Source organism: Manis pentadactyla, chromosome 8 (assembly GCF_030020395.1).
Source record: "Manis pentadactyla isolate mManPen7 chromosome 8, mManPen7.hap1, whole genome shotgun sequence".
Lineage (NCBI taxonomy): Eukaryota > Metazoa > Chordata > Mammalia > Pholidota > Manidae > Manis > Manis pentadactyla.
This window is the reverse complement of record NC_080026.1, coordinates 72082363-72097438: the sequence shown is the minus strand read 5'-3', so window position 1 is coordinate 72097438 and position 15076 is coordinate 72082363. Positions and strand designations below refer to the sequence as shown.

The window sequence follows — 15076 nt, the reverse complement described above, 5'->3', positions numbered from 1 at the left end:
AAAAGAGACTTTGCAAATGTGATTAAGTTAGGAAAATTGAGTTGGGGCATTTAGTCTGGGTTATCTGAATGCCCCAATGTTATCACAAAGGATCTTATATGAGGGAGGAAATAGGTCAAACTCAGAAAAAGGAAATATGACAATGAAACAGCCAGAAATTGGAGTGATGCTCTAGGAGCGAAGAAATGCAGGTCACCTCAAGAAGTTGGGAAAGGTAAGGAAGTCTGAAGTCTTCACTAAAAAAGTAACCCTATCAACAACTTGATATTAGGTTTCTGACCTATAAAAGAATAAACATTTTTTAATTGAAGTATTATGGATATACAGTCTTATATTGGTTTAAAGTATACAAAAAGTGATTCAACAGTTACCCATGTTATTAATTCCTCACCCCCACTAGTGCAGTTACTATTTGTCAACACAGGAAGATGTTATAGAATCATTGACTATATCCTCCATGCTGTGCTAACATCTCTGTGACAAACTTACGATTGAGAATTTTTGTGCCCCTTTATCCTCCTCACACTCCCCACCACCCACCTCAACTCCTCCCCCATGTAACCACCAGTCACTTCTCAGTGTCTCTGAGTCTACTGTTGTTTTGTTTATTCTGTTTTGCTTTGTTTTTGTATTCCACAAATAAATGAAGTCATATAATATTTGTCTTTCTCTGACTAGCTTATTCCATTGAGCATAATACCCTTTAGATCCATCTATGTTATTGCAAATAGTCGATTTTCTTTCTCTTTTATAACTGAATATTATTCCATTGTGTATATTCGTCACATCTTCTTTATCCATTCACTGACGGATGGACAGTTAGGCTGTTTCCTTATGTTGGCTATTGTAAATAAATTGATAAACATAGGGATGCATATATTTTTTCAAATCAGGGATCTTGTTTTCTGTGGGTAAATTCTTAGAAGTGAAATTACTGCATTGAATGGTATTTCTATATTCAGTGTATTGAGGAATCTCCATACTCCTTTCCATAGCAGTTGCACTAATTTACATTCCCACCAACAGCGTAGGGGGTTTCCCATTTCTCCACATCCTCACCAACACTTTGAATAGTGGCCATTCTGACTGGTGTTAGTTAATATCTTATTGTGATTTTGATTTGCATTTCCCTGTTGATTAGTAATGTGGAGCATCTTTTCATGTGCTTGTTGGCCATCTGTATTTCTTCTTTGGAGAAGTGTCTGTCCAGGTCCTTTGCCCATTTTTAAATCAGGTTATTAGTTTTTTTTGGTGTTGAATCATGGAAGTTCTTTATATATTTTGGATGTTAACCCCTTATTGGATGAATCATTTGCAAATATATTCTCCCATATTGTAGGTTACCTTTTTGTTCTGCTGATGGTGTCCTTCGCTGTACAGAAGCTTTTTAGTTTGATGTAGTCCCACTTGTTCATTTTTTATTTTGTTTCCCTTGCCTGAGGAGATGTGTCCAGGAAAAAAAATTGCTCATTATGTTGAAGAGATTTTTGCCTATATTGTCTTCTAAGAGTTTTATGGTTTCATGACTTACATTCAGTTCTTTAATCCATTTCAAGTTTACTTTTGTGTATGGATTTAGACAACAATCCAGTTTCATTCTCTTACATGTAGCTATCCAGTTTTCCCAACACCAGTTGTCAAAGAGTCTGTCATTCCCCATTGTAAATTCATGGCTCCTTTATCATATATTAATTGACCATATATGCTTGAGTTTATATCTGGGTCTGTTCTTGTGCCAGTAACATACTGTTCTGATTACCATAGCTTTTTAGTATAGCTTGAAGTCACAGAGCATAACAACCCCAGCTTTGTTCTTTCTCAGGATTGCTTTGGCTATTCAGGGTCTTTTGTGGTTTCATCTGAATTCAGAACTATTTGTTCTAGTTTATGGAAAAATTCCATTGGTATTTTGATAGAGATTCATTTGAATCTGTAAATTGCTTTAAGCATGATGACAATTTTGACAATATAAATTCTTCCTATCCATGAGCACAGGATAGATTTCAATTTATTGGTGTCTTCTTTACTTTCTTCATGAGCTTCTTATAGTTTTCAGAGTACAGGTCTTTTACCTCCTTGATTGGGTTTATTCCTAGGTATAATATTCTTTTTGATGCAATTGTAAATGGAATTGTTTTCCTAATTTCTCTTTATGCTACTTCATTGTGAGTATACAGGAATGCAAAAGATTTCTGTATATTGATTTTGTATCCTGCAACTTTGCTGAATCCAGTTATGAATTCTAATAGTTTTTTGATGGAATCTTCAGGGTTTCCTATATATAATATCATGTCATCTGCTAACAGTGACATAAACTTACATGTTTTTAAGTCACTAAGTTTGTGGTAATCTATTACAGAAGCAGTAGAAAACTAATACAGATTAACTGTCATACCATGTGGTTTAATATTATTTAATACCATGCCCAAGTATCAGCTAAAATCTTCCATAGCCCTAGTGGTGTGTACTCTACACTTGGGGAAACACTGCTTAATGAACTCCACTAGGTCACAAGAGAAAACGGTAGCCATAGATTAAAGCACCTGCAGACGAATTTAGGCTCTGAGGCACTGAAGCTGGTTGGTAAAATGATGACTAATTATAGGGAAGGCTCTGTGTGACCAGTGTCTTCCTTCCTCCCCTACTCCAGCCTTCATTTATGCTGTAGCATCTGAGCTGAGGAGACAGCATTCCTGAATCAGCACTCTTTCAGCAAATGGGCCCTGCATTGAGGTAGGTCATAGCTCTGGTTCTTTCTGCTCCCAAATATCACTGCCTTTCTCTTAGATTAAAATAGGCTTGGGAATATTTTCTTAAGTTAAAAAATATATATATTTGTTTTGCTTTTGTCCAGTTGAAAAAGTAAATTCTCTTTATTATGGGCAGCTTATACTTTAGTGCTTTATTTTGATTGGGTACATGATATGATAAAATCCGCCCAAAAAAACTAGTTGAAGTCATATTTATTTTAAATAATTAAGAAGTTTTTAACAACTCAATTCTCTTCAATTATACAAAATTGCAGAGGAAGTTTTACTCTAAGGTTCTAGCAAAAGTTAACATGTGGTCACTGAGTGAAATTTAATATAGAGCATACACATTTGAGATTACATGTGAAATAAGGTTATTTAAATAGATAAAATTATATTTGAAAACAAAATTTAATTCTTACATTAGCAAACTCCTTGCAGGTCTCTTATAGAAACCACACTTCCATAAAGCACTGTTTGAAAACTTTCAATCCAGTTCCATCTAAATTTTATAGAGTCCAATGCCTAGATGAAGGAAGTGAATTTTCTATGATCATACAACGTGCTACAAAGGGACCCCAGACCTGGACTCCCACCCAGTGCTCCTTTCACTTCACTGGAATGCCTCATTAATCAAGTTCTTTTTCATTAGCAGAACTTTAGACCTTATGACAAAACAAAGACATTTCTCATAATTAGGGAAAGAAGATGTTTGGGGGCAAGAAAGCTGGTTTAAGAACTCCTAAATTACTTATCTACCTTCTTGGATATACAGTCCTACATCTGATCACTACTGGGTTTAGATATATAAATTTACTCACAAGTCTTAGGTAGTTTTAAATTCAACATTTACGCTGTTACACCTGCTGATTTATAACAGACATGAAAGTCATAAGACCATCTTTTTCCCTAATGCTATTCTCAAATTGCCATCAGCATGCAGCCACTAGCCCAGACCCATGTCCATATGAACTCTGGCTCCAGATACTGTGAACTATGGAGCTGGGCTTCAGAAAGGAATCACGGGTCAACACTCAGTCCAGGGCTATTTGGGACAAAGGTAACTTTGATACCCTGATTTTTCTTTGTGGGTAATGTGCACATGAAGAAATGTGCAAATGAAGAAATAGCCTCTTTGGTCCACTGTCACATTTTCAGCCAGATTTCACACCATCTGGATGACAGATTGACTGCATCTAGATGTCACCAAGTCTTAGAGTTAACAGGGGCCTCAGAAAGGCTCTGATTTCTGCCCTTGCTTTTCTTTCACCAAAAGTACTCCACCAGAAAGGAACTATGTTTGCCTAGCTGTCTGATTTTATTTATTTTTTGACCAATTATTCCATCACAAATATCTTCCTTCATGATTTGCAAACATAAATTCAATTTTTGTCAATTCATTTCAAATTTTCTTTCCTTTTTGACACATTCTCTTGGAAACCATTTTGATGATAAATATAATGAATTTATTAAAAGCCAAAAAGTTGGGAAGGCCAAAATCTTAAGTCTTCAAAATAACCATTTGTTGTGTATTTTACCCCCCCCTAACTGCTATGTGTACTTAAGAACATTATTTTGTTATCACGGAAGCAATTTTGGAAGTTCAAGCCCTTCACTGCTGTCCTCATACCTCTTCTGTCTCTGGGACTCAGTGATCCTGGATGCTAAACACCTTCACAAACCAAGGACTGTTCAGTTTATCAGAGTATTTGCAAAATGCCTCCATGGGTGGCATTAAGTGACTCACAGCGTTTTCCACTTGGCATCATGCAGACCAAGTCCATGTGACCTTTTCTCTACGCTTTGCCACGGTCGTTTGTTAAATTCATCCCAGGCTTATAATTAACGTTTAAATCCACTTTGAGATGAAAGAAAACTGAGACAACATAAACTATCATTAGCAGTCATAGACATGAGTAGCCTACATGTCTGTTTCTTCAACCCCTGAGGTTCCTCCTTACACATTTTAAAACCTCAAAGAGGTTGTGGTTGTTATGAATCATCATTTTACATTTATGATACTGGAATACAGGGAAGCCTTTAACTCAAAAGGCCCAGTCTCATTTCACTATGTGGGATTAAACTCCTCTCTGGGATGGAAGCCACGCTGGAAAAATTTGCCCCACGGGGATGAAAGCTTCTCTCCTGGGGGCAGGATGTCTGTGAGTGCTGCACAAACATCCTCAAACCCAGCTCATCCTCAGAATCATTTGGTTCACTAGAGAAAAATACAGATTCCTGGGCCCCAAACCTGGAGGCTGCTTCAGCTGGTGTAGGCAGGGAACTGACATCAGCATCACCGATCAGATGATTCTCAGTCTGATTTTCTGGCACACAAGAAGTAAAGTCAGGTTTGAAAACTTCAGCCCCACCTGGTCTGGATTAAATCCAGTGCTTTGAAAAGAACACACAATTAGTATATGCATTTGTTGTCCAGAGGATCAATGTGTTCCTCAGTTGGTGAATATAAACTATTTCAGTTGTGAGAAAAGGGTTAATATTTGTCTAATATTTCTCATAGAACTGACAGTGTGAAAGTTCATATTTTTTTCTCCCCTGGAAAACAGCAACTAACTCATTATGAAAAACTCATTTGTAAAACAACCTTTGGGGGATTTATCAACAGATACAAAAAAACAGTAATTTTAAATGCTAATTTAAGAAAAACATGTTCATATACCTTTTCTAAGCAGAATTTTTTTCAGACCTGTATTCATATACTGTGATGATTCTAGGCCAAGATTTCATAACCTCAGGTTATTAACAATTTAGGTCCAGAGGTTCTTTGATGTGGAGGCTATCCTGTGCGGGGGGATGTGCGGCAGACTCTCCGGCCTCAGCCACTGGATGCCGGCAGCTTCCCCTGGCAGTGCCATCCAAAAATGTCTCTGGACATTGCCAGAATTTCCTGGGAGACAAGATTCTCCCAGTTGGGAAGCACTGCTTTAGGAAAACCATGTAAGCTCTCTGGGGTTTTAGGAATTTATAATACAGGATGAAAGAGCAAAGGTGACGTTCATAGCAGTGGAATCAGAAAAGGCTAGGTGATAAATAATTCAATAAAGGTAAATAACTACTTAGGGAAAAGTAATCAAGATTCAATGCCTACCCATACTGAAAAATAAATTTCAAAAGGTCTAGAGTTCTAAATGAAAAATATAGAAAAAAATACATATGATATATTTTTATAGCCTTGGGGTAAAGAAAATTTGCCTAAAAACTCCCAGAAAACCCAGAAGCCCCAAATGAAAACCTCAATAGACTTTACTCTGTAATATTTTAATACTTCTGTATGATGAAATAAATAGAGAAAGGTAAAGAAAGAAAATATTTGCAATATGGATAACAAATGGAAGATCAATACCCATCAAAAGTAAAAAACCCAACAAGTCATTTAAAAACAAAATAGAAAACAAGTTAGTAATGTGAAAGGGAAATTGATAAAGGAGAATCAAGTAGCCAAAACCCATAAAAAATTCTCAATTTTATTATAACTCAGGAAAATGCAAACAAAAATTACAATGAGATATCATTTTAATCCCACCATATTGGCAAAATTAAAAAGATCCATTAAATGCACAACTAATGAAGGAAGATGTGGAGAAATAATCATGCTCGTGCCTGTGTAATGAGAGCTGACAATGGTTCACTCTTTTGGGGACAAATCAGTAGTAGCTGTGCAAATGTAGACTGCACAATCTTGGATTCAGTATTCCACAACAATCAGTCTATCCTATAAAAATCCTCATCTATTCAAATAATATATACCTATGTGTGTATTCATGTATATGTGTGTATGTACATATGAGGGTAGTTGCTATGGTACTGTTTGTAATAACATTGCAGACAGATAATAACAGATGTAATAGACATTGCACACAGGCTAAAGTTAGCCATAAACAAGGAATGGTTGGTGCATCATCATATCTTGATACCTACAATGTGGTTTTTTGCAATAATTAAATAGAATGAAATAAGTTTAAAATATTGAAACAGGAAGGCCTGTTATATGACAGAAAGCTTCAAAGCTATATATACATATATATATAAATGTGTGTAAATATATACATATATTTTATATAAATAAATATATTTGTTCATATCAATGTTTATGTTTGTGTATATATAATTATATGTATGTATATACATATAAAAAGTCTCTTGAAGGATACACATCAAACTATTAATGGGCATTAATTCCAGGAAGAAAAATAGGATGTACATCTCATTCTATGTGTTTGAAGGTTTCCCACAAATATATAACCTGCATACTATATAATTTTAAATAAGAGCAAGGAAGTTGACTGAATGATTTCCGAATGCTATCATTTCAGCTCTAACAAACTGTGATCTAATTAATCCTAATTTAGAAATAAATCAGAAAATTTGAGCTACCGATCTTGGGTCCATATCACAGGAAAATTCAAGGGAAAGAAATTACTATTCTTTAAGCCCGCAGTATGGGCTTATTCCATTTGTATACATTTTACCATTTATCCTGACGGCATCTTAGTTTTACTGAGCAAATAAGAGGTTAAATAGTTCAACAAAGATCACAGGGCCAGGAGGGAACAGGGTCAGAATTCAGACTTGGACAAGTCTGCCGGGATATGATCGCTGCTGCTCTCTACAGCAGATGATTCATAGTTTAACTAGTTGATGGAGAAACTCTGGTTTATCTTACAAACATCAAGTCAGAAAGCTGGAGGCATGGAAGAGCACCTGCCCAGCAGCATAACCATCATGACTGCCATGCAGTAGAATTGCAGAGATGTGGTGGTGCTCACCCTGCACCAGGCAGTGATGCATGTCTCACATAATCCTCACACTGAGTGAGAGGAAGCTTTTATTACTGTTCACATCTTGCAGGTAAAGACAGAGTCTCAGCAAATATAAGAAAATTGCTGAATGTCATGTGAATAACATGGATGGAGCTGTCTGTCTGACTCTATAGGCTATCTTCTTCTTATTACATACACTGAATAGTGTAAAAATTATTTGCTTCTAGCTACACTTTGGAAAGAAACAAGTTGAAACTAAGATGTTAGCTATTTGAGCAATTCCTGGGTCAATACCAAGAGTCAGTTAAGGTTGCTTGCTCACTTGTAATATGAAATGGTTTGCAATGTTTCACCACTGGAGTGCAGTATATGAAGAACCATCACAGGAAGCTGCCAGACACACAGAGAGGAGAGTCTGTGCTCTGGGGCTCTGGCTTGTCAGAGAGCCCCGGCTAGGCTGCTCCTTGATGGCAGGGGAGTGCTTGTTTATGGACATATCCTGTGGCTTAAACATAGAGGTGTTCAAGGTCAAAACAATTCTAATAGTACTAAGTTGTTACTTATCTTTTCAACTCATTCTCACAAGTGTGCAAAGGCTACATGAAATGTGATGACATCATCACTGATTTTAAAGGGACCAACATGGCAGTAAAGGAGACCACAGCCCCCATCTTCCCACAGAGATCAATGATTAGGCAGCCATCCACAAACAAAACAGCTCTGGGAGAGCTCAGGAGTCCCCTTAGGAAGCCTTAGCAACACAAGGCAAAAAGCAGCCACATAGAAAAGAAAGGAAGACACCTTGCCGGCCCCATCCCAGGCCCCGGGCTGGCACTGCTCAGCAGCAAGAAGGAACTCCTGGCTAAGAGAGTTCACCTCCCTGGGAAGGAAGAATGAGTCAAGGGATGAGCTTCCCCAGTCGTTAGGGAAGCACATGAAGGACCTGCTTCCATTTCACCCCACCCAAACTGGCAAAGCTGACATGGATAGAGACAGCTAGGAACCAAGAAGAAAAATAGGGGCTATTAATAACAGCCACACAACAGAAACAATCACATTCCAGTGACCTGCTCTGCAGACAAACCCAGCACCTTTCTCACTAAAGAAGCTGAGAGTCAGCACAGCTACCACAGATTCCCTGAAGGTCGCATCAGTTTTCTCTGCACAAGTATTCACATTCTCTGATACCAGCTGACTGAGTCCCCTCTCACTCCCTCCTGCTTGCCTCCACTGCACCAGCAGCCGGCCCAGGTCTCTGCAGTTGCATGAGTACAGACGCCCATGGCTGACTTCCTCTGCTGTGCACACACTCAGAGCTAGTCCCTCCAGCTGTGCACTTGCACACCACCAGCCTGATAACTGTCACTGACTCCCACTGCCATGCCCATGCCCAAGGAGAGACTATGCAGTCACAGGCAAGTGTGTTGACAGCTGCCAAGATGCCCACAGTTAGGTCTGGCCCTTGCTTTCTTCTCTAGCCCCACCACTGCATGCATGTGTGCAATCAGCCCCTGCAACTACATAGGCACCTGCACCAGCCCCACAGTTTAGGGCATGCACAACACCAGCTCCAGCCATCACTGTTGCCTACCCTAGTCTTAGCTGCTAGACCTGGAGGTCCTGCTGAGGGCCCCAATGGCCCTTACAGCTACTGCAGAACACTTCAGTGTTCAACAAGGACCACACAGCTGTTGATGTTGTGGACCTAGCAGAGTGAGCCAAAAAGACATCATTCCTTCCTGGACCTGGTGCTGCCACACTCCTGACACTTGGCCCCTTACACCACTAGACCTGGGATTATAGCATGCCAGCATGCCCTCACCCATGGGTAAAAGGCTTCTCTTACCAAAACCAGGCCACAAAGGCTGAAAGACATGACTCCTTCCTCAAATGAACAGACACCTATGCAACGCTACGGAAATCATGAAGAATGGGGGAAATATGCCTTCTACCAAAGGAATATGGTAAATGTCCAGTAACTGGCCCAAAAGAAATGGAGATTCAGGAACTGCCTGGCAAATAATTCACAATAAAGATACTTAGAGAGATAAAAGAGAACACAGATAATAGTTTAATGACATGAGGAAATTTATACAAGAACAAATGAGAAGTTTAACAGAGCTAGAAAAGCAAAAAGACCCAAACAGAAGTTTTGGAGCTTAAGAATACTGTGGTTGAACTGAAGAATTCAATAGAGAGTTTGAATAGCAGATCTGAGCAACAAAAGAATGAATTGGTGAGCTTAAAGACAGATCAACTGAAATGACCCAATCAGAGGAGCAAAAACAAAAAAGGAATGAAAAGGATCAAAGAAAGCCTATGGGATGCCATTAAGAAAAACAAGGCACACATCACTGGAGTCCTAGAAGAGAGAGGAAGAAAGGAGTGGAAAGCTTATTTAAAGAAATATGGTGAAAAATTTCCCAAATCTGGGAAGAGATTTGGATATCCAAGTCTATGAAGCTAATAGGTCACTCCAAAATTTCAATTCAAAACAATCTTCTCTGAGACCCATTATAACAGAACTGCCTTAAATCAAAGAGAATTTTAAAAGCAGCAATGGGAAAAAAATTTATCTCAAATAAGGGAACCCCTGTTGCAGGAACCACAAGAACTACGAATAAAAAGTTGGGACACTGAGACATTGGGCGAGAAACAGCAGTCATTAGTGCTGGTACTGGCTCACCAGATTCTTATCCAAAGGCTGAGCACAGCAGGGCTATGCCTTTTATACATTCACCACAAGGTTAGGGGGGAGTCAGCACCCAGGAACCCTTGCAGTGGGAGCTATTAGGTTACTATAGGGTATTCAGGATAATAGTTACATTTTAATCTATCTCTGTAAAGGTTAATCAGATACCATATTATCAACTAATGGGCTTCCATGACTATTATCAACAAGCTGTTCCATACCACTGAGTCCTGGTGGGATGGGGGGGGGGTACATTGTTACATTGTTTCAATCTCAAGCACCCAAGCACCTGTGATTCTTCCTCATTCCTGAAGCCTCAACAGAAACTTTGTCTCCTTGGCTTCCTTGGCTTTTTACCACACCCCTACAAGGCTATCAGTGGATTTCTCAGCAGAAACCTTGCAGGCCAGGAGAGAATGGGATTCTATATTCATTCTGTTAGGCAGGAAAATAGGTATGAGTGGGGTAGAAAGGGAATAAGGCCAGGAAAGTCCACTAAAAAAGACCCAGATTTAATGAGTTAATCAGTTAAAGCTCAAAAAGCCAAGAGTAACTTGGTCTGGAATGTTTGAATATTCCCCAGATAAAGGAGGATACCTCAACATAGCCCATGTCTTTATTGTGTTAGTCGCCAGCCCAGCTTATTTTTTAACTTTACTTATATGCTGTTTTTTCTCTCCTTCAGCTCTAATCAAGTAATTTGCAACCTGGGAAACTAATTTAGCAAGCAGGCCCAACAACAGAGTAAAAGGCAGAAAGGATTCCACCTTAAAGATAAGACTGCACTTTAAAATCCTGAAAGTTAAGAAGTTAAGATTCTTAACTTACTCTTTAGCAAACAGACAATAACTCAGCCCACCTTGGGTGCTGGGCAGCCAATCTTAATTGATATGCTCCCTAACCAGGAAGCTGCCATCCTGGGAGGGGACAAAAGCAGTAAATTTCTTATGTTAATTTTGTAGAATTTCCGAGAGGACTGATAAGAAACTTAATGTCTCATCAAAGATAAACATCTTGAGACCACTTAACAAGGCTGCACTCCCAGCCCTTGGTTACGTTCCTGAAAAATTCTTAAAATGGGGAACCCCCAACCTTTCAGTGCACACCTCTCTCTGGGGTCACTCGCACTTTGTAAGCGCGTAGACTTTCTCTCTTTTAATAAAACTTAAACCTTTCAAGGTGCTTCTCCTCCCTGAGGTCAACTACTGCACTTTTTCTCTCTTTAAGTAACTTTAAATAAAAATTTTACTCTGCTTCACTACTGTGTCTCTGCCCTTCAAATCTTTGTCATGGAGGGGACAAGAACCGAGGAAAATACACAACGCTCTTCCCAAGAATTCTGAAAGAAAGAAGCTCCAGCCAAGAATACTTTATCCAGCAAAACTGTCCTTCAGAAATAAAGAAGAAATAAAAACTTTCCTAGAGAAACAAAGGCTAAGGGAACTTTCTTTTTTAAGGTATGAATATTTGTGTTTTTAGGAATTAACTCACTTTTTAGGTTATACCTTCTAAAATCCTGGAAACCTCAGTACTGTGCAAACGTTATTTTTAAATCCTGTGGTTTTCCTTGTGGCTAAGAATAAATGCTAAGTACATTCTATTGTTTTAGTTCACAATAATGTTTTAAATATTTTCCCAAAACTCTCAGTTTCTCAACTTAACTACAACTTATTTTAGAATTGCACTTTATTCTAAAATAAAAGTTTGTATTTTTTTTTAAAAGAACCATCATATGTTGAAAAATGTAGCTGAGAAATATTGATTGGTGTCAAAATGAGAATCATAGGTTTTCATGCATGCCTGACAACCTGTAATGGAAGATGAACCAAAAGACCATTTGCCTTAAAGCCTACAATCTCCTGTGAGATAACTCATATTGAGAGAAAAGAAGCAGGACGTGAGTTTGACTCAGTAAGGAAGTTCATGTGGTTGGATCACAGAGTGATTCTGAGAAGAACATTGACGCGGAATTTCAGCTGGATTCCATGGCACAGCTCCCACTGGACGCAAGGTTTCAGTTTCTAAACCTGAATCATTGTTTTAATAAAACTCAGCTCAACATTGGAGGAAAGTATCATTAGCTTGAGAGCCCTTCAACCTGCAACTCAAATAGTAAAGTGGAATTCTCTCCCAGTTCCAGGGATTTTTTCTCTTTTTTTACTCTTGTGTTCCTGGGTTATTTTTTATTTTTATTTTGTTGTTGTTGTTTGCTTTGTCCTGTTTTATTTGTGTAACTGTTAACGTAATATGTCTCCACATTTCTAAAAATGAAAGCGCTGAATGAGATTTTCCTTTCTTTCTGGCTGTATGAAAGTTTAAAAACCTAAAATGTCAACAGTGGAAACCAAAGTTTTCTTCTACAGTCCCATTTTGCCTAACATCAGAGTGAGATTAGCAGGTGCCAAAGGACACGCGGCTCTGCAGTGTTAGACAAATGCTTCCACTGCTCTCCTAAAGTAGGTCAGGTGGGTCCTGCTGAGCACGTCAGACAAGCAAGGTTGAGATTAGTCCAGATAAGAACTGCAGGCTTCCAGCATCACCTTCCGGCCAGCCCAGAGTGGGTGAGGCTGAGACTGTGGGCTGCTACTTTCTCACAGACTCATCTTTCCTGTTTTAGCTTCGGCTCCTTCACCAACCACATTTCCTACAGTCTGAATTGGTGTGGCTGCTGTTAGCTCAGTTCTGCAGAGCTGATGTAAAATTAAAGTATCATTTTACATTATGTCACATTTTTTTTTCTGAAATTCTAACACATTCTTTACTTAAAATGACAAGAAGCTTATCCTCCTGGCCTGCTTAACTATTAGTAAGCTAAGGAATTGCTCACATTGCCACACAGTCGATTGAACTAGGACATTTAGTCCATGCAAATAACTAGTCTGCGACTCATTTTAGTTATTGCAGATGAGTTAATTACCAGGTATCCATCTAATTAATCTCTCAGCAATTAACTACTGATTACAACCCAAAATAAAATTTTTGTTTACATCTGTTTAATCGAGCCTAAACATGGAAGATTCATTTTCTTCCAATCAACGTTCTCAGCCATCACTAAAAATAGAAAATGTTCTAAAATTTTTTGACACTTTAATGAAAAATACATAGCACTACATTTTCAACCAAAGGACAGTGATGGCTGAGCCCTAGAATATGACTACAGAAACTTGTAATGTTTTCTGCAGACTCCATGTCTTTCTACCAATCAAAGAAAGTTAGAAACCAGGCAAAAAAGAAAGAGATGTCTTTATGGTCCTCATTACCTGAGGATGAAGAGCGGGCTTTTTATGGGCTGTATGCACTTAACTTCAGGTTGCATCTAATACCTAGAAGTTAAGGGATTGGTAATTGTAAATTGTGTGTGAGGGAGTAGGAGGGGCCAGATGGTATTGAGACATCCCAGACAACGTTCCATTCCACTCTGTGTTCTTTCGTTCTTATTAACCAAGCTTGTCCAATTTGCTTTGGAATTTGGGCAAGGAATTACTGCTGGAAAATATTTAATAGTTTTTAAACCTACAGATTCTTCTGACTTTAGAATTAGTTATTATATTGCCAGGAAACCGTAAATGTAGATGTTGGACCATGTCAAAAATCTTGTCAAGAGAATGGATTGTTTCACACAGAATGGAGATGTGGCTTCTGATTCTCGTGACGTATTTGTTCCAAAGAAATGTGAATTCTGGATGTATGCCAACTAAAGCTGCGGACCCAGAAGCATTCATGAATATTGTAAGTTGGGATTGTCCAAGTTTGGGGGAAAATGAAGTGCCTTACCTGTTAATGTTTGCATCTCTGTATTATCTGCATGATCTATCATATTTATACATGGTGGTGATTTTTTGTAGCAGAGCACAGTCAAAATCAGCATATTGTACTGGAAAGAGTGCAAAACTGTGTGTGAGGAGCTGGGTTCTCCTCAAACAAATTCACTAAACTTGGGCAAATGATTTAATCCTTTTGGGATTCAAACACAATTTACCTTTTTCTTGAATTCTTAGGTGCATTCTGTGAGCAGGGAAATCACTGGGACACATCCAAACTCTTGATTATTTCCATTTTGTCTGTACTTTTTATTCTTCTTCTACTTCCTCCCATATTGGAAAGTTGACAGCCCTTGCTTCTTCCTATTGGGACTCCCACTTCTGGTAGTATTCTGTATCTTCTTAATCTATCCTTTCCTGTTTGGACTGATAACTCATTGACAGGCAATAAAAGGGCCCTAGTGAATAAAAGACCCTAGAGAGGGCTTCTCATGAGTAAAATTCATGAATGAGGTGACATCTCTTTTGGTATCCCAGAGAACTTTTTTCACTTACTTGCAGATTATTTTTGTTGAGTTTTAGTAATGTCCACTCTGTGGTAACACATCCCATAGTGGACATTGTGATGCAAGCTATGGAAATACTCTTTCATTCAATCTTCATTGCTCTGTGCAATAGACATGATCACACCCACTTTTCAAGTCAAGGAACTGGGATTAAAGAGGTTAAGCAACTTAAATTAGCCACACCTCTGGTAGGTGGTAGAGCTACACAGGCCTGCCCAAACACGGAGCTCGTAATTGTAACCAGTCTTCCCAGGTGAAGAGGGGTTACCTCCAAATGAGTAAAATGATTGCTGCAATGTTTGTGCTCTATAAATTGTCATAGACTTAACAAGCTTTTATACAGATTTAAGAATGTTTTCACAGACGCCTCCTTGAATGGATTCTAACACTGCCACACAAATATTCTGAATCTACATGTTGCCAAATATTAAGTTTCCTTTGATCATTCCAACAACTAACTGTCTTTGAGGCTTAATCAGATACTGGGGTGGGCAAATTGGTGTGGATCTGTAGAAGCCTTCCTCCT

At 38.5% G+C, this 15076-nt stretch overlaps 1 protein-coding gene across 3 annotated transcripts in view; it reads left to right on the top strand.

Moving 5' to 3' along the window:
- The first annotated feature begins 2631 nt into the window (after window positions 1-2631).
- The window catches only part of LIPM (lipase family member M), a 30151-nt gene continuing 17706 nt past the window's right edge, over window positions 2632-15076 (top strand). The window contains exons 1-2 of one of the 3 annotated variants that reach the window (XM_036924059.2): window positions 2632-2733; window positions 13847-13952. In XM_036924059.2, the coding sequence (XP_036779954.1) occupies window positions 2717-2733; window positions 13847-13952 (123 nt within the window). In that variant the 5' untranslated portion in view covers window positions 2632-2716. Of the gene's footprint in view, window positions 2734-13518; window positions 13953-15076 lie in introns of those variants that run through there. The other 2 variants (XM_057505861.1, XM_036924058.2) reach the window with 2 other exon arrangements.